The 20782-nt window shown below is 42.7% G+C and overlaps 1 protein-coding gene across 4 annotated transcripts in view; it reads right to left on the bottom strand.

The window, feature by feature from the left end:
• Positions 1 to 6022: 6022 nt before the first annotated feature.
• LOC144693933 (transmembrane protein 255B) overlaps positions 6023 to 20782 on the bottom strand; it is a 124731-nt gene continuing 109971 nt past the window's right edge. For all 4 annotated transcript variants that reach the window (XM_078564166.1, XM_078564167.1, XM_078564164.1 and 1 more), the window contains 4 exons: positions 16449 to 16534; positions 13665 to 13824; positions 8087 to 8236; positions 6023 to 7135 (listed from right to left, as the gene is read on the bottom strand). In XM_078564166.1, the coding sequence (XP_078420292.1) occupies positions 6989 to 7135; positions 8087 to 8236; positions 13665 to 13824; positions 16449 to 16534 (543 nt within the window). In that variant the 3' untranslated portion in view covers positions 6023 to 6988. The remainder of the gene's footprint in view (positions 7136 to 8086; positions 8237 to 13664; positions 13825 to 16448; positions 16535 to 20782) is intronic.

The following is a 20782-nucleotide window of genomic DNA, read 5'->3' as shown; positions in this document are numbered from 1 at the left end:
ATTATTGAAGGAAATATTGTGTGCTATGCAAAATTTAAAAAGTTAAGCATTAATGTATATAAAAGTTGGACACTGAAAAGCTTTGCCCTGTTTACTCACTGCTCATGATATAGACTTTTTCTCAGGCTTGTTTATTTCTTACTTTATCTTGTGCATTGAAATAAGATATCCTGGTAAAGCTTATTTGCAATGGGTTTACATCTGAGGTGAAGGAATAGACATTTTGTAGAGCAGCATTAATTTAGAATAACATTTTACTGGATTTAACATCTTAACTTTGTTATTTCAACCTACGATATGGAAGTTCTTGTTGAAGATATGATAGCCTGTGGGAAAAAGATCTCAAAAATAATTGACCTCAGATATTAGGGAAGAAACTGATTTGAGGGCATAATTCAATGTGGTCTGATTCTAGACACTGGGTGTTAGTAAGGGATTCAGGTTGGAGACTAAATGTTTAGGTTGTTGAGATTAGAAAGGTTCAGCAGGATCATGGGAATAAAGGAAATTCTCTAACTTGGTGCCAGCCATTTTCAATATTGTTTGGGACCACAAACTCCAGCTAGACTTTACTAAATATGGAAGTAATGGTCTGGTGCAGGCTTGTCCAAACTTTTCACATAGGGAGCTACATTTCAAAACTTTCCTCACTCAAAGGGCCGATGGGCAAATTTCGGAAACATGAATTTTAAAAAAAACCGCAAGTATGAAAAGAAACAACTTGCTGAGCAAAAGGACAATGAGCAAAAAACAATTACAAACAGTCTTCTCTCCTTTATACATTTTGCTTCTTTGAATGCAAATTCCCATTGTTTCACTGGGCAACAGCTTCCGGTTAGGGACGAGGCCCGCTCGCCGATGCGTAAAATGATGTGGGGATACGTCAGGCGTGCGTCCCGACGTCACCCCGCATCATTCAGATTTTCAGTTCGGCCTATTAAGGCCATTAAAAAAGTAATTAACCTGATTGATGGACCTGCCCATCCAACCTTAAGGCTGGCGGGCCTCGGAAAAAGCATGAAACCTCATCCACGGGCAGGATGAGGTTTCATGTGGGTATTTAAATTTTTATTAAAGGTTTAAATAAAAGTTATGGACATGTCCCAACTCATGTGATGGTGTCACATGAGGGGACATGGCAGGGAAATTTTTAAAATACCTTTATTTAAAGTTTCAAATCAGAGATGATCTCTGAGGGAGCACTTTGCCTCAGGGAGATCTGTGCGCTCTTTTGTGCACCTTAATTGGCCCACCCATGCAAAATGGCAACGCCCCTCCCCCCCAACCAGGGGCACCGATCGGAAGGCCGCCTGCCCGCGGCCGCTCCCGCACTTACCCCCGACGAGGGGGAAAATGTTGCCCACTATGTCTTTTGAACTTTACTTCCCTACTAATAAAAAATCTATCCTGGTACCAATTCCATCAGTAATCTTTGGGAAAATTAAATAAACACACTATTTCTTACTACTTCTGCTGGCTGTGTATACATTACACCCCCTCCTTTGAATTCAAGCCACTACAGTTTGTTTAAAAATGCAAATTTAAACTTCACATTCTGAAACTTCCCATGTTTCCCTAATTAACATTTCAAACCTAACCTCTTCTTACATCAAAGCATCCAGATTAGCTGCTTCTAATTCAATTAAGTCTCTCACACACAGACACATAGACATATCCCAATATTACTCTATTTTACAATAAATTCCAATAACATTATGGAAATTATTATAATCTCCCTGACACACCCGACTCTCTTTCCCCCCCCGCCACCCTCTCCACCTTCACGATCTTTCCCTCTGTTTCTCTCCCCACGCACACTTTCTCCACGCACTCACACTCTCTCTCCCCCCGCGCACACTCACCCTCTCTCCCCCCGCGCACACTCACCCTCTCTCTCCCCGCGCACTCACCCTCTCTCCCCGCGCACACTCACCCTCTCTCTCCCCGCGCATACTCACCCTCTCCCCGCGCATACTCACCCTCTCTCTCCCCGCGCACACTCACCCTCTCTCTCCCCACGCACTCACCCTCCTCCTCACCCCACTCAGTCACTGTACCTGCACCCTCCCCCCCCTCAAGCTCACTTTCTCGCAGACAGCCTCCAGTCACTCACTCGGACACCAGTGCATCCCGCTCCAGTTATCTCCAGCTCATCTGGGCCCCACTGCTCAGACTGTCTCGCCCTCCACTCCGGCCCGTCTGGGCCGTGCTCCTCTGACTGCCTCGCGCTCCGGGACCTGGAACTTACCTTCAAAACTTACCTTCCCACTCTTTGCTGCACGTCCAATCACAGGATGATTTCTCTCTGCCTTTCAGCCTATCAGCAACAAATGCATGGAGGAACCAGCTTGTGGTTGAATGAGCAGCTTTACAACATTTTTCAAATATAAGTCAGTTGAATGTTCAACAAGTTTGTCTGGCTGAGGGCTGCAATGAGGCCCCTGGGCTGAGAGTTGGACAAGCCCGGTCCGGTCCCTATCAATCTTGATGGCAAAATCAGTTTGTCATTAGTTGGGGTTCGATGATAGTTATAGCCAACAGGCAGAAGTTGGCGTCAGGTGAATTCCAAGGCAAAGAAAGTCATTTTTTTCCCTCTGTATAAATGTATCTTAAGTACTTGGCACAGAAAAAGCAAAGGGTGGATGAAAGCTAATTGGATGCAAACACAATTCGGTTTAGGAGTTTTGATCTGCATGCCAGAGAAAAGCTTCATGGGATTATAAAAACAGCAGAGGTCAAAAAGTAAATAACTCAGTCTCACTCAATGCTAGTAGATTTTTTATTGTGCATTTTATTATTTCTTAAAGTTTTGTTTTTGTGGCGGCATTGAGTGCAATTGCATTGTAGAGGTGGAGTAGCTTATGTCAAAAAGAACTAAAGTTAAGTTAGAGATAGGATCTGATGGCATATTAAATGCATTTTGTTGCTCATAATGTACTAACATGAACATTTTTCCAGGACAGAATTTTCTTTCCAATTTGGAAACCTTGAGTGAAAGGCCAGTGCCTATAATGCAAGATACTAGCAGGAAAGAAACCAGGAGGTACCAAAGTTCATCCACAGTATTAAGGTCATGAGAAGAAAATAATATAGAGCAGCAAATGGTATCATAGAAACATAGACATAGAAGCTAGGAGCAGGAGTAGGCCATTCGGCCCTTAGAGCCTGCTCTGCCATTCTTATGATCATGGCTGATCATCCAACTCAATAGCCTGCTCTCGCTTTCTCCCCATACCCTTTGATCCCTTTCGCCCCAAGAGCTATATCTAACTCCTTCTTGAAAACATACAATGTTTTGGTCTCAACTACTTTCTGTGGTAACGAATTCCACAGGCTCACTACTCTCCGGGTGAAGAAATTTCTCCTCATCTCAGTCCTAAACGGTCTACCCCGTATCCTCAGACTGTGACCCCTGGTTCTGGACTCCCCCACCATCGGGAACATCCTTCCTGCATCTACCCTGTCTAGTCCTGTTAGAATTTTATAGGTTTCTATGAGATCCCCCCTCATTCTTCTGAACTCCAGCAAATATAATCCTAATCAACTCAATCTCTCCTCATATGTCAGTCCCGCCATCCCAGGAATCAGTCGGGTAAACCATCGCTGCACTCCCTCTATAGCAAGGATATCCTTCCTCAGATAAGGAGACCAAAACTGCAGACAATATTCCAGGTGTGGTCTTACCAAGGCCCTGTACAATTGCAGCAAGACACCCCTGCTCCTGTACTCGAATCCTCTCGCTATGAAGGCCAACATACCATTTGTCTTCTTTACCGCCTGCTGCACCTGCATGCTTACCTTCAGCGACTGGTGTACGAGGACACCCAGGTCTCGTTGCACATTCCCCTCTCTCAATTTATAGCCATTCAGATAATAATTTGCCTTCCTGTTTTTGCTACCAAAATGGATAACATCACATTTATCCACATTATACTGCATCTGCCATGCATTTGCCCACTCACTCAGCTTGTCCAAATCACAGTGAAGCATCTCTGCATCCTCCTCACAGCTCACCCTCCCACCCAGCTTTGTGTCATCTGCAAATTTGGAGATATTACATTTAATTCCCTCATCTAAATCATTAATATATATTGTGACTAACTTGGGTCCCAGCACCGATCCCGCGGTACCCCACTAGTCACTGTCTGCCATTCAGAAAAAGACCCGTTTATTCCTACTCTTTGTTTCCTGTCTGCCAACCAGTTTTCTATCCATCTCAATACACTACCCCCAATCCCCAATCATGAAACCTGTAACATCAATTATAAACTGTTGCGTTTCCATCCAATGTTTTATGCTAAGCTAGAGATTTAGGGGTGGATTTTCTAGCTTGCCTCTCAGTTATAAAGCGGGCTTTGTGAATTGGCTGCCTGTCATTGAAGCCTGCAGTCCATGGAGTTCAATAGAAATGAAAATTGGGTGCTTTCTATGACAGGTGGCCAACCGACACACGGGTGGTAAATTGCTGTTTAATAATGACGGGAGTACTATACTATCTAATACATTATGTCCCATTGGGGAAGGAATTCCAGAGCCTAGGATCTAGGCAGCCAAAGGTGCTGCTACCAATAGTGGAGCAATGAAAGTTGAGGATATACAAGAGGCAGGAATACCTCTCATGGAATCTCTACATTATTTCTGGCATATAATGGTTTGCATGCTATAGGAATTGGTGTCTTGATCCATCAAGATGTAACAACATGAAAAATTCAACAAAAGGTCAAAATTTTCATTTGAAAATTTTAATATTCATATTGTATTAATTAACATTGATATGGTAGACCCTTTTCATTCTCAAATAAGGTTTCACGATTATATCAATGCATTAAAATAGTAAGTTCAGAATTATTTTCTCACTGACAGCTTGATGAAATGCAGAAGTTGGGTGAGAGCTCACACTCGGTTACACAAAACAGATGTTGAAATAATTGTTTTCTTAACGCAAGATCAAAGAATGAATCAAGAGTCTCTTGGAGATGTTCCATCCTCCAGTTCCCATGAGTCTTGCATGAACTGAAGCCAAAGTTTGAGAAATAAAAAAGAGTTGAATTACATCTCAAAGGAGGAGTGGTTAAGTGAGGCTATTCACAGCTTGGCCTAGACAGCATGACCAGCAAAAGTCAGGTGAAGGAAGTGGGAGATGCACAAGACGCAAGAGTTGGAGGAGCATAGAGATACTGAAGGGCTGTAAAGCTGAAGGAGGTGACGGAGATCAGGAAGTGCAAGGCAATGGAGGGATTTGAACATGATAAAAATCTTAAGATCAAGATGTTGGTGGACTGGGAGCCAATGTACATTTGTGTGTGCAGGGGTGATGGGTGAACAGGATTTGGTGTGACTTAAGATACAAGCAGCAGTGTTTTTGATGGGTTCAAGTTTATGGAGGATTGAGGAGGCCAGGAGAGCATTCCTGGAGAACTAGAATAATTAATCCTGAACATAGGGGCTGAACTTACGCAGAGAGGCAATCAGAGTCAGATTTCCACTCCGCTCCTACTTTCTTAACTGAAATTCTTTTCGATCCCATCTCACCCAACCTTCTGACTCAGGCTGGGCAGGATCTGGGCAGTGCAATGTGTCCCCAGAGCCTAGTGACAAGGGCAGCTCAATCGGATGTAATGAGGCCATGCCTCCATTTTAGGGCTCTCGCTGCCATGGAAACCAGGTAATACAAAGATCCAGCCAACTTTAAAGGTCCTGAACAGGCGAGGGAGAAGTTAAGTAAGTGTGTAGGATTGGGGGTGGTTGGTGGTGGTGGGGGGGTGGTGTGAGGTCGAATCAGGCCTAGGAGAGGGGGTTGGGGGGGGGGGAGGGTGAGGTCATGCCTCAGGGGGCAGATCGGGCCTTAGGGAGGGGGTGGGCTGTGGTTAGTTCAGGCCACGGGTGAGGGTTGAGGGGTTTGTGTTGGGTGGGAGGGGGGCAGTGGGCATGCAGTGAAAGATGGGAGACTGGCTTTGGGGGGGGGTGGGGGGGGGTATTCCATGGGGGAATCCCGGGGTGGGTGAGTTCCTTGAGGGCGGGGAGTCTTCGTGGGGGTGGGGGAAAATCCTGAAGGGGTTCGGGTTGTGGGTGGGAATCCTATGGGGAGTTCAGTGTGGGCCTGTTCAATAGTTACCCAGAAATTAGAAGTAATTTTAATCCATCTAACATTTTCTGCGTAACTATTGGTGTAACACAGTCAGAGCCACCTGAAATTTGCACTTTAAATCCCATTTTCGGACGGGTCCCAGTGCAGGGCAATTGGCGAAGGAAAGTTAGCACTTCCTGGGCAATTGCCGTGCAAACCTTACCTGGGAAATTCTAGGGGGGTGCAGTTCCCCAGGGCATCTTTGGGGTACCCCCCCAGGGTACCCCCCCTCCCCAGTTATGGTGCCCTGGGGCTCAGATATTACGGCCCTATAATCAATTCAAGTCAGCAAGTACATTTAGGATGATGGTGATTTGGAAACTGAAGTCCTATTGATCTGTATGATACTTTGTACTGTTCCTTATGGGCTGGAAATCAGATTAGCTGCAGGTTATAATTACAAGAACGACAGGCATGTTATTCCATTACATGGCAAATTTAACTAGAATGATAGATACTTTATAAATGAGCTCTATTATACTAATATATTGAAAATATCCATTTGTATGATATAAATATTTACAATGGTTTAATAAAAATCCAAAACATAACATTGTTTTGTCTATCATATGTATGCCACAGTGATAACATGATGACTAAAAAATTCATTGGGTGGATCTTGATTTTGTGATATTGTCAAACAGGTGATAGGGAGTCAGTAACCATTATACATTGTTATATGTTGAAGTCAATGGAAATAAAAATCAGGAGATTGCTGCTGACTCACTGTCACCTGTCTTACACGATCACGCAAAGTTACGATCTACCTCTTCAAGGCTAATCTTTTTAAACCTCAGATCTGTAAACCAGAATTTTATGGGTGGAGTAGTTTACCTCTACACACAGGCAGACAATAACTGATCATAATGGATACCCCAGTGGGTTTTCTGGCAACAAATTGTACAATGGGGCAAATGGTGGAGGGTTGCTGTCCATCTTCGTGTGGTTAAGATTGCAGCAAGGCAGAGATTCAGCCACTGGCATTGACATGTAATAAACAGAGGGCCTCTGAGGAGAGAAAGACAGCAGTATTGACTAACGCTTTGTATTTTTTTTAAATGTACATTTTTCCATCATCAATACTAATGTTCAATGTAATAATCTAGAAGTGTTTTTATAATACAAGTTAACTTTTTTAATTAGAACATATATCTGCCAGTGTACTCTCCTCACTGTAGTTATAATCACTGAGAAAGGGATGTGCAAGTGGTTGAAATTTCTTGGTAATTTTGTTTTGTGAAGATCTGACAACTAATTCCTTACAAGACAATATTCTGTTACAGGCAAAGACATTTTGAACAATTGCATTCCTGCCTCATTTTACTTTGAAACAGGAGAATCTCCAGCTGATCTGACCTTGGTAATTGCTTGCAAGTTCAGAGATAGGATGAGCTTCCTGTACCATCTGTAAGTTTTCAGCTCATGTGCTAGGATGATATTGCACAAATTTGTTCAATGTCAGCTCAATCATATATAAAAACAGTGCAACCAAGAGTTGAAAAAAAAACACTAATTCTAGTTGTTGCATCCTGCTTGTTTGCACACTTTTTTAAAAGCATTTTTTCCTCTCTATCTACAGCTTTACAGTTTACCTAGTTAAGCAATGGAAGATAGTTTTCAGTCAAATGCATGGCCATGCATGTTTGAACAGAAATCACTGTATTGTACACAATGAAAGGATCATATTTTGCAATGGGCCAGCATAGGAAATTCGGGGAAGGGCATGGCCTACTTAAACTGATGTTAGTGTCTGGATGGAAAAGGAAAAGAATTCTTCTTCACTGGCCTTTTGCAGTGTGAAGTTGTTATCAAATCCAATTAATCCATCATGAGGAGAGACTTAAAGAGTATTTGGCCAAAAATCATAAATTATTTCCAACTTTCTGTAGATCACTGGCGGATACAGAATTGTAATAAAATGCAACCTTCTAAATGCACAAAACAAAAAAGACAACATACTTGTTGCATTGTGTCTATCCCTTGTTCTTGCAGTAGGAGAGGTGCTGTTGGAGATACTGTGGGCTGGGTCTTTGTCTGCTCCTTGGCCTTATGTCTGGAATTTTGAATGTTGAAGAGCTGGATACTACAATCAGGTCCAATGAGAGACTCCTTGAAAAAGCGCACAGAATGTTTCAAAGCTTTGTTGGCAAGATCAGCTTCGCAGCAATTATTGTGCTAGCTTAAAAATACTTTACATATTCCAACTAAGTTCACAGTACAAAGCTGTCATTATTTTTTAAAAGAGCATCATTTTCAGGGAAAAAGATAACTCCTGAAGATTTGACAAACACATGATGCAATAATATCAATTATATCAAAAAATATAGTATTACTGTAGGTGACATTATCACGTTGATACACAATTCACCTGACTTTCAGCTCCACAAAGCATATACTCTTTCATGCCCCTTGAGTTATTAATGCTGGCACTTAATTAAACATTTTTATCTATAAGTAGTGTTGTTTTCAGTGTTTTCCACGAGTACATTCAAATTCTTTTAAAAATTAACTTATTCATTCATTCATACATAAATATATTAATATAATTCTAGTTGTAGACATTATCTAGTATGGAATCTGACTTCAGTTCATTCGATGATCTAATGGTCTTGCTCCTGCTTTCCTCCTAAAATGAGCTGATCAATTTAAAGAGCCAGCAGGCAGGGCCAAATGGCATACCCTTACCCCTAACTGTTTCTCGCCTTCTGTAGTTGATATATCCTTGACTTTTCAGGAATTAGCTGAAGAAATTTCAATGACAAATGCAAACTAAATGATGATGATACCACCACTGAAGCAAGCTAGTGTGAGGGAGGTGAAGTGACATGAATTGGTCAGAATTATTAACCTGGGGTACACCAGCTTTAATAGTATGTCTCTATTTTCTCTGTCTCTACAGACATTAAAAATGAACTTTAGCACAGTCATAAAAGCGTCACCCAAAAACTGAAGTAGAATAGGAGGCATGCACAGAATAAACATGACCTCTCCAGAGCAACAACTCTGAAGCAGGATCCTCCTCCAAACACCAGGTAGCATGGATTTTATCCATATTTGAGATTAAACTTGAACAGGGACGTATGGAAAAGAGGGCATTCAACAAGAAATGAAGGACAAACTGGGTTCAACAAGTTTTATATATTTTCTTCGAGGTCACTGATTGGCTAGTTAAAGGAAATATATTATATGCAATGCCTATGGATTTACAGAAGTCATTTGGTAAGGTGTCTCACAGGACACTTGTTACAAAATTCACTTCTAAGGTAATATAGCAACATTTTTTCTTATTCTTTCATGGGGTTAGAGCCTCGCTGGCAAGGCCAACATTTGTTGCCATCCCTAATTACCTTTGAGAATATGATGAGCCATTTTCTTGAGCCACTGCAGTCCATATGGTTTTGATAGACCCACGGTGCTGTTAGGAAGGGAGGCCCAGGCTTTTGACCCAGTGACAGCGAAGTTCTAGTTCAAGATGGTGTGTAGTTTGGAGGGGATCTTGCAAATGATGTTGTTCCCATGCACCTGCAAGTGGTAGAGGTCATGGGTTCGGAAGATGTTTCCGAAGGAGACTTGGCAAGTTGATGCAGTACATCTTGTATATGGTACACACTGCTGCCACTATGCAGGGGTGGTGGGGGGAGTGAATGTGTAAGGTGGTAGATCGGGTGCCCATCAGTGGGCTGCTTTGACCAGGATGGTGTTGAGCTTCTTCAGTTTTGATGGAGCTGCACTCATCAGGGAGAGTATTCCATCACACTCCTGACTTGTGCCTTATAGAGGGTGGACAGGCTTTGGGAAGTCAGGAGATGTGTTACATGCGCAGAATTCCCAGCCTCTGACCTGCTTTTATAGCCATGTTATTTATATGGCTGGTCCAGTTTCTGATCAATGGTAAACCTCAGGATGTTGACGATGGGGGAATTCAGCAATGGTAATACCATTGAATGTCAAGGAGAAATGGTTAGATTCTCTCTTAATGGAGATGGTCATTGCCTGGCACTTGTGTGGCACAAATGTTACTTGTCATTTATCGACCCAAGCCTGAATGTTGTCCAGGTCTTGCTGCATATGGGCAGGGACTGCTTCAGTATCTGAAGATTTGCGAAAGGTACTGAGCACTTTACAATCCTCAGCGAACTTCCCCACTCTGACCTTATAATAGAAGGAAGGTCATTGAAGCAGCTGAAGATGGTTGGGACTCTATCCTGAGGAACTCCTGCAGTGATATCCTGAAGCTGAGATGATTGGCCTCCAATGACCTCAACTTCCTTTGTGCCAGGTGTGACTTCAACTATTGGAGAACTTTCCCCAGTTCAGTTGACTTCAATTTTGCTAGGGCTCCATAATGCCACACTCAGTAGAATGGTGCCTTGATGTCAAGGGCAGTAACTCTTACCTGATCTCTTGAATTCAGCTTTGTTGTCCATGTTTGGACCAAGACTTCAATGGGGCCTGTAGCTGAGTAGCCCCAGAAAAAGCCAAATTGAGCCTCGGTAAATAAGTTCCTGCTGGTAAGTGCCACTCACTAGCTTTGTCAATGACGCCTTCCGCCACTTTGCTGATGATTAAGAGTAGACTAGCGCAGTAATTGACCAGACTGGATTTGTCCTTTTTGTGGACAGGACATACCTGGGCAATTTTCTACATTGTCGGGTGGATGCCAGTGCTGTAGCTGTACTGTAACAACTTGGCTAGGGTGTGGCTGGTTTCAGAGCACAAGTCTTCAGTACTACAGCCAAGATATTGTCAGGGCCCGTAGCCTTTGCTGTAGCCAGTGCTTTCAGCTATTTCTTGATATCACGTGAGTGAATCAAATTGGCTGAAGACTGGCGCCTGTGATGCTGAGGACCTCAGGAGGTCCTACTTGAGAAGGTGGTGGTGGGCCACCTTCTTGAACCGCTGCAGTCCATGTGGCGTAGGTACCAAAGTTCTCCCTACTAACATGTGGGGGCTCGTGCCAAAATTGGGAGAGCTGTCCCACAGACTAGTCAAGCAACAGCCTGATATAGTCATACTCACAGAATCATACCTTACAGATAAGGTCCCAGACACCACCATCACCATCCCTGGGTTTCCCTGTCCCACCAGCAGGACAGAACCAGCAGGCGTGGTGCCACAGTGGTATACAGTTGGGAGAGAGTTGCCCTGGGAGTCCTCAACATCGACTTCGGACCCCATGAAGACTCATGGCACCAGGTCAAACATTGGCAAGGAAACCTCCTGCTGATTACCATGTACCGCCTCCACCTCAGCTGATGAATCAGTACTTCTCCATGTTGAAAACCACTTGGAGGAAGCACTAAGGGTGGACAATTAAACAACTCACTGGAGGAGAAGGCTCCACAAATATACCCACCTCAATGATGGGGAAGCCCAGCACAGCAGTGCAAAAGATAAGGCTGAAGCATCTTCAGCCAGAAGTGCCGAGTGGATGATCCATTTCGGTCTCCTCCGGCAGTTCCCAGCATTACAGGTGCCAGTTTTCAGTCAATTCAATTCACTCCATGTAATATCAAGAAATGGCTGAAGGCCCTAGATACTGCAAAGGCAATTGTCCTGAAGACTTGTGCTCCATAACTTGCCATGCCCCTGGCTGTTTCAGTACAGCTACAACACTGGTATCTACCCAGCAATGTGGAAAATTGCCCAGGTATGTCCTGTACACAAAAAGCAGGACAAATCCAACCTGACCAATTACCGCCCCATCAGTCTACTCTCAATCATCAGTAAAGTGATGGAAAGGGTCATCAACAGTGCTATCAAGCAGCCCTTGCTAAGCAATAACCTGCTCACTGACGCCCAGTTTGGGTTCTGCCAGGATCACTCAGCTCCTGACTTTCATTACAGCCTTGGTTCAAACATGGACAAAAGAGTTGAACTCCAGAGGTGAGGTGAGGGTGACTGCCCTTGACATCAAGGCAGCATTTGGCCGAGTGTGACATCAAGGAGCCCTAGCAAAACTGGAGTCAATGGGAATCGGGAAAAACTGCACTGGTTGGAGTCATACCTAGCACAAAGGGAGATGGTTATGACTGTTGGAGGTCAATCATCTCAGTTCCAGGTTATCATTGCAGGAGTTCCTCAGTATAGTTTCCTTGGCCCAATCATCTTCAGCTGCTTCACCAATGATAAGCGCTAGACAATGACCACCTCTAACAAGAGAGAATCTAACCAACACCCTTTGACATTCAATGGCATACCATCACTGAATTCCCCCACGATCAACATCCTAGGGGTTACCATTGACCAGAAACTGAACTGGACTAACCATATAAATGCTGTAGCTACAAGAGCAGATCAGAGGCTAGGAACCCTGTGGCAAGTAACTCACGTCTTGACTCCCCAAAGTCCGTCCACCATCTACAAGGCATAAGTTAGGAGTGTGATGGAATACTCCCCACTTGCCTGGATAAGTGCAGCTCCAAAAACACTCAAGAAGCTTGACACTATCCGGACAAAGCAGCCTGTTTGATTGGCACCCCATCCACAAACATTCATTCCCTCCACCACCGACGCTGAGGGGCAGCAGTGTGTACCATCTAGAAGATGCACTGTAGGAACTCTTCAAGGCTCCTTAGACAGCACCTTCCAAAACCCATGACAGCTACCATCAAGAGCAGCAGATGCATCGGAACACCACCACCTGGAAGTTTCCTTCCAAGCCACACACTATCCTGACTTGGAAATATATCGCCGTTCCTTCACTGTCGCTGGGGTAAATTCCTGGAACTCCCTCACTAACAGCACTGTGGGTGTACCTACACCACAAGGACTACAGCAGTTTAAGAAGGCAGCTCACTACCACCTTCTCCAGGGCAATTAGGGATGGAAAATAAATGCTAGCCTAGCCCGCGATGCCCATATCCCATGAATGAATAAAATAAAGTACACCCACAATGCTGTTGGGTTTGGCGGGGGGTGGGGGGGGGGTGTTCCAGGATTTTGTCCCAGTGACATGGCAAGAGTTTTGATCTGATCCCTTGGTTATGGCATCAGCTAGCTTTGTCTATCACATGCTACTTCCACTGTTTAGCATGCATGCAGTCCTGTATTGTATCTTCATGAAATGATTTTTAGGTATGCTGACGCTGCTGCTGGCATGCTCTCCTGCACTCCTCATTGAACCAGGGTTGACCCTCTGGCTTAATGGTAACAGTAAACTGAGGGATATTCTGGGACCATGAGGTTGCAGATTGTGGTTTCATGCAATTCTCTGCTGTTGATGGCCTACAGTCCTCAAGGATGCCCAGTTTTGAGCCACTGGATCTGTTCTCAATCTATCCATTTAGCATGGCAGTCGTGCTAAACAACATGATGCAGGGCATAAACAGAAAGTTATTTAAGGAAATAAAAGATGCAACGTAACTGCAAGTTTTGTATTTACACTTGCTTTGTGTTTACATGGATATTAAAGGACATCAGAAAACCTAAGTATGCACTCGGTAATTACACTGACCACTAACTGACTGCACCTGAACGAAAAAGGGCATAAATTATTGAAGTTCAGATCATTCTTGGCAATTTTACATTGTCTTACCATGTTTTTAAAGTTACCAAGAATGGCAGTGGTGGTAATTCCCAAAATAAAGGCAGACACGTTCAGCACGGTTACCAGCCAAATCATGATGTATACAGATTGAACCTCTTGGCAACTCTTCACTCCAACAAACTCGAAGTAATTGTTCAAATAATCACCACTACAGAAAGAAAAGTACATAACTGATGAATGATTTTCTACCAAATGTGAGTTGACTAATATCTGATTTCTTCATTAAGTGGTTACTCAACTCAAATCAGTTTGTATTACAGGAAATTTTCTGGCACAAACTTCATGGAGCAGTTCGACTCCCACATTTAAATGCTCTTCCAGTGTATTTTTAACTAGCAAACACTATAGGCTCATTTAGCAATGTGTAATTGATGAAGTTTTATGCACATTAAGGTGAGGGTCATCAGTGCTTGGAAACAGAACGTTTTTGCTAAGTTACCAACCAGTGCAAAAGGGTCAGGTACAACGAGAGCCAGGTACAGTATAAAGCTCTCTCAAAGCCAGGAAGATTTACTAGAATGGTAACAGGGATAAGGGGTCTCAGTTATCTGGAGAGATTGCAGAACCTGGGATTGTTCTCCTTAGAGTAGAGCAGATTTAATAGTGGTGTTCAGACTTATAAGGGATTTTGATAGAAGAAGTTGGAAAGAAACTGTTTCCATAGGCAGGAGATTGGTAACCAAAGGACACAGATTTAAAATTATTGGCAAAAATATTGGTGGGAAATCTTTTTGACAAATCCTTTCACTCAGTGTGTTATGCTCTGGTAAATACTGCTTTAAAATGTGGTGAAAACAGATTCAATAATAACTTTTAAAATGTTTTTAATATATACTTAAAAGGAAAAAAAAACTCAGGGCTAAGGGGAAGAATCAGGGGAATGAGATTAATCGGTAGCTCTTTCAGAGAGTCAGTACAGACAGGATAACCTGAATGACCTCTTTCTATGCTCTGTGCACAGCAAAGTTCCTCTAGTATGCCAGCAATTATCACTTGACCCAGCCATTCTTGTGGCTTCACTGAGTGTGTTCACCAATTTTAACATCTGTTCATGCCAACTTGATGACAGATTTATGCTGTGGGCTCACTCTAACTAGGAAGTTGATACAAATTACTCTAAGTTATTTTGTACAGGACCTGCACAGCCAGCAGTGAGAGGAAGAGTTCCAGTAGCTTGATTGGCAGAGGCTCTGCCATGGAGAATACACCAGTTGATGGTGACTGACAGTTAACTGCCAAGCATTTGAGCAACAGGTGAAGATAGCTGATAGCTAGGCAAAGCCATCAGACTCCACTTGCCAATCAATCAGCACTCTCTTCTCGTACAGTATAAGTATATTGTTTCCCCTGACATTGGTATTTCCTTGCGAATTGTCCTGATGAGTGCAAGGCGAAAAGCTTTGAAACAAAATGTCTTTTTTTTTAGCTATACTCAATTCTGTGCTACCAAACAACTATTTGATGGGATAATCCAGAGCAAGGCTGAATGTAAATGGGAATTAATGTATTTGTTTTTTTTAACCTTGTAATGAAATCAGAGCAAATCTAATTTCATTTCCTTGTGAGAGGGAGGTGTCAAGACAATGGGAAATTGTGACTGAGTGAAATGTACCTATAACCTCAGCTAACCAAGCTGACCTGTTTGAAAAAAGACCATTTTTAAAGAAAATACAAGACACTGACGAAGATGACTACCACTAGTCACCTGATGTCTAGTATTGTAAGTTGACCACTTTTCTGGAAAGTTCCTATATGGATTGCACTGCAGGCCTGCCCTGACATGCTGCGTGGAATTTCACCTGGAGGGTGTCAAAGTCTACTTCAAAAATGGACACTTGAAAGGAAGGCATTAAAAAGCAAAGTGCTAAGCTTTAATCAACCGTAATTCTTTCAAGAAGATGGGAACTGCTAACCAGCTAGATACACCAAACAGACTCTCAAAACCCCCTGTGGAGGATGAAATAACCCCATCTCTTGTTGGTTTCTATTATCTTGAAATGAGTCAAAAGTTTCTGAGATGAAAGGTCAAAAATGTGATTACTGGTTCTGCTACAATGATTGCAAGACATGTTAATTGAATTTCTTTCTTGGAATATACAAACAGGAGGTTTAAGAACTGCTATGCCAAGCCAAGCACAGAACGAAGTCATCAAAGCCACCTGCAAAAAACTGCTGAAGGAAGCAGTAAGCAATTTCTCTCTCTCTCTCTGTCTCTCTCTTGTGCTGAAGTGAAGATTGTCTCCAGCAAAGTGCAGTTACCTGAACTTCAATTCAACTCCAGGGTATTAAAGGAAACCAGCTAACTTCAAACAGCAGCAACATTCAACAATCCACGCCTCAAGGACAAGCAAAGGACTTAATTATAAATTCTTTTAGCTTTTACTTGGACTCTAACTTCTTACTTCTGATACGTATGTGTGTGTGTGTATGTCGTCTTGTCTTTTATTATTTTTTCTCGAGTTTAGTAATAAATAAACTTACTCTTTCTTTGACTTAAGAGACCTGGCTTATTGGCTCCTTATTAAAAAGTAAATGCATTTGGATTAGGAAAGGCATTTATGGGAAAAGAAATTTTAAAAAAACCTTTGTTGTGGCCAACCAAAGGGGCTGAATGAAGGGAAGCCAGTTCACTCCTCTTCACCCAGTCGTATCAGTGTGCTCATCTCTCTTTTATGCACTTGTCTTTTTCTCAGCTCTTTGTGTCCCTTCTCCTAGTTCTCCATATAAATAAACACAACTAATCCGTATGATACATAAAGGCAGAGTACTCACTTTGCACAATCGTACAAGTCACAGCAATAGCAAGTGTTACTCCGCACTTTCAGACTGCATGATTCTGTGAAACTCTGGCAAGGCACCTGCTCCCAACAGAAAAACATGGAACTGTAAAATGATTGCCATATATTTGATAACAGAAAAGCTGAAAATGTTGTTGATAACCAAACTAAGAGTTATGTGAATATGTGTTGGAGTAAAGAATATTAAATATCATAACCAGAACAATATTGCTTTATACCTCTGACAGTTGGAGCTACTCATCATCCAGTTGTGCATATGCCCATTACTGGTCATCTACTTGTCTGTAATATTATTTGAAATCATACTGAACTATTGAATACAAGAGCTGGCTATATTGCTCACACTCAAGATTGAAGTTGTAAACGCAGATATAATCAACATGTTGTATATATTTATATAATGCAAATTAATTCCTCATCTATGATTGGAGCTTCACGCATCCTAGTTGTGTGCAAGTATTAGTTTCAGCCCCTGACTAACACCATCTGGTTATATCAGTAATAAACCTTTGAGCACATATCCTATGTAACTCTACACCTTCCTCCAGATGTTGGGGTGCATTTTTGTCTTTCCTACCTCAGTGGTAATTTGGCAGGGTGCCTTGTTCCAACTCTGTAGAACTAGTCTGATTTCCATTCCATATCAAACTTTGCAAGTGCCTGTGCTCTCAGTAGGGTTTCACACACAGCCAGAGGACATTGAAAAATCATGTGCTTCAAAGGAGGAAAAAAATGCAGGGTTTCCCTTTTCATTTCCTTTTATTGCAACCTTCATGTGCTCCCAAATGTGATATACATTGTATGATGCGTATATCAAAACACACACAGCGATAATAGCCTTAGTAACTGGTTTTCTTTGTATAAATAGTTATTGCACCTTCTCCTTCTTCAGGCACCTTAAACTTATTACAACCTCTTTTGACTTTCCTTTAAAACTCTTATTGCCTACCATTCACTGGAGTGTGACCTCAATGGAGTGAGAGAGTTTGGTGAGCCGTGGGAAACTTAAATATCTTTCTAAAAATTTAATATTGCTTGTATTTAACGTTTAACTGAAAGTACTGTTTAACTGCAACATATGAACAAGCAGGAGTAGGCCATTCTGCTCCTCGAGCCTGCTCCACCATTCAATAAGATCATGGCTGATCTGATAGTAACCTCAAATCTGCATCCCGCCTACCCCCAATAACCTGTCACCCCCTTGCTTACCAAGAATCTATCCACCTCTGACTTAAAAATATTCAAAGACTCTGCTTCCACCATCTTTTCAGGAAGAGAGTTCCAAAGACACTCAACCCTCTAAAGAAAGAATTTCGCCTCATCTCCATTTTAAATGGGCAACCGCACTGGAGTGCTGCTTTGGGCTGCATTAGAGTGCTTAAGTTGGAGTTTGGAGAGACAGGGACTTTTAAGGGTTAATTTCTATCTAAAGTCTAATCTTTCTTTAATTTAGCAATGAAAAGTTGCTCTTTGGGTTGGGAGAAGATGAATTTTAGTCCAGCTTTAAAACAGGAGTTATACAGGCTCTGCTTGCACCTGCAGCTAGTTAATTAGTTAACTAGCTTAAACAGGTTCTCAGAAGCTAGATTCAGACAGCATAAAAGCTATCCATCTACAGTGCTGCTTTTAGCTGCATGAGAGTGCTTCAGTCGGAGTTCGGTGAAGAGGACGGGATCCTTTCATTTTCTAAATTTACTCAGTAAGAAGAGCAGTGGCCTTGGTAAGTAGGGCCTGGTGAGTATTTCTTCTGTCCTTTATAGTCCTTAAACTAGAGAAAGTAAAAGTAAAGGAAGTAACTTAAGGGTAAGTCATGGCAGGGCAGCTCAGCCATGTGGAATGCTCCTCCTGTGCAATGTGGGAAGTCAGGGACACTTCCAGTGTCCAGGGCAGTGTGCAGCTACTACTGCATTTCAGAGATGGAGCTGCCACTGGAGTCACTGTGGAGCATCCACAGGGATGAGATCTTCATGAATATTAGGAAAGTGAGGTGGTCACACCGCAGGTAAAGAGTGCATAGGCAGAAAGGGAATGGGTGACCGCCAGACAGAGTAAAAGCACTAGGCAGGTGGTGTAGGAGCCCTCTGGGTCCATCTCCCTCTCTAACATTTTCCGTTTTGGATACTGCTGGAGGAGATGGTTTCTCAGACGAATGTCCATGACACAGGTCCATGGCACCACGAGTGGCTCAGCTGCACTGGGCGGAGGGGTGGGGATAGAAATAAGAGTGGGAGAGCAATAGTGATAGGGGATTCTATCATAAAGGGAACAGATAAATGTTTCTGCGGTCGCAGACATGACACCAGGATAGTTTTTGCCTCCCTTGTGCCAGGGTCAAGGATGTCACTGAGCAGCTGCAGGACATTCTGAAGGGAGGGTGAACAGCCAGAGGTCGTGGTCCATACCAGTACCAATGACATAGGTAAAAAGAGGGATGAGGTCCTGAAAGCAGAATATAGGGAGCTAGGAAATAAATTAAAAAGCAGGGCCTCAAAAGATAGTAATCTCAGGATTATTCCCAGTGCCGCATGCTGGCAAGATCAGGAATAGGAGAATAAGCCAGATGAATGCGTAGCTGGAAAGATGGTGTAGGAGGGATTTAGATTCCTGAGGCATTGGGACCGATTCTGGGGAAGATGGGACCTTCTGGTCCCTACAACCCTGCAAGCTGGACGGGTTGCACCCCAGCAGGACTGGGACCAATATTCTCGCAGGGGTATTTGCTTGTACTGTGAGGGGGAGGGTTTAAACTGGATTGGCAGGGGTCTAGGAACCTGAGCAGGGAGACACAAGAGAGTGAAACAAAGATAGGAATGAAAGACAGAAAAGTAGAAAGCAAATGTAGAAGGGTAGAGGAAAGGAGAGCCAGCAGCAAATAGGGGCATAGTACAAAAAAAAGTATCAAAGTGTCAAAAAGACAACTCTAAAGGCACTGTATCTGAATGCACGCGCATTAGCGATAAGTATTAAGAATTAACAGTGCAAACAGATGTAAACGAGTACAATACGATTGCGATTACAGACCATGGCTGCAGGGCCATGACCAAGGCTGGGAAGTGAATATCCAACAGTGCTCGATATTTAGGAAGGACAAACAAAAAGGAAGTGGTGTGGCGCTGTTAGTTGAGGATGAATTCAGTGCAATAGTGAGAGAGGATATTGGCTCAGAAAATCTAGTTGTAGAGTCAATCTAGATGGACCTAAGAAGCAACAGGAGGTGGAAAACATTAGTGAGAGTTGTCTATAGGCCTCCAAACAGTAGTGATAAGGTTGGGGACGGCTTTAAACAGGATATTAGAGATTCATGTAACAAGCATACTACAAATAATTATGGGTGACTTTAATCTACAAAGAGACAGGGCAAACCAAATTAGCAATACTACTGTGGTGGATGAATTCCTGGCGTGTGTACAAGGTGGTTTTTCAGACCAGTATGTCTAGGAGCCGACTAGGGATCAGGCTATCCTAGATTTGGTATTGTGCAATGAGAAGGGGTTAATTAATAATCTTGTTGTGCGGAGTCCTTTAGGGAACAGTGACCATAGCATGATAGAATTCTTCATTAGGATGGAAAGTCAAGTAGTCCGATCTAAAACTAGGGTCCTAAGTCTAAACAAAGGAAACTATAAAGGTATGAAGCATGAGTTGGCTAAGATAGATTGGGGAACTTCATTAAAAGGCATGACAGTGGATATTTCAGGCTAATATTTAAGGAACTAATGTATGCATTGCAACATTTATACATTCCTTTCTGGTGCAAAAACACAACAGGAAAAGTGACCCAACCATGAAAGAAATTAAGGATAGTATTAGAGCCAAAGAGGGAGTCATATAAAGTCGCTAGAAAAAGTAGCAAACCTGAGGATTGGGAGCAGTTTAGGATTCAGCAAAGGAGGACAAAGAGATTGATTAAGAGGGGAAAAATAGAGTATGAGAGTAAACTTGCATGGAACATAAAAGCTTTTATAATTATGTAAAAAGAAAAGGATTAGTGAAGAGAAATGTTGATCTCTTACAGTCGAAATGGGAGAATTGGCAGAGCAATTAAACAACTACTTTAGTTCTGTCTTCACAGAGGAAGACACAAATAACTTCCCAGAAATGCTAGGGAAAGGGTCTAGTGAGGAGGAGGAGGAGGAGTTGAAGGAAATTAGTATTGCTAAAAAAAAGTGCTGCAGAAATTAATGGGACTGAAAGCTGATAAATCCCCAGGGCCCGATAATCTACGTCCCAGGGCACTAAGAGATGTGGCCAGTGGATGCACTGGTTATCATCTTCCAAAATTCTATAGATTCTGGAACAGTCCCAGCA

The sequence above is a fragment of the Cetorhinus maximus genome, chromosome 19, assembly GCF_964194155.1.
Source record: "Cetorhinus maximus chromosome 19, sCetMax3.hap1.1, whole genome shotgun sequence".
NCBI lineage: Eukaryota > Metazoa > Chordata > Chondrichthyes > Lamniformes > Cetorhinidae > Cetorhinus > Cetorhinus maximus.
The sequence above is the reverse complement of the archived record's forward strand: the minus strand, read 5'-3'. Positions and strand labels throughout refer to the sequence as shown.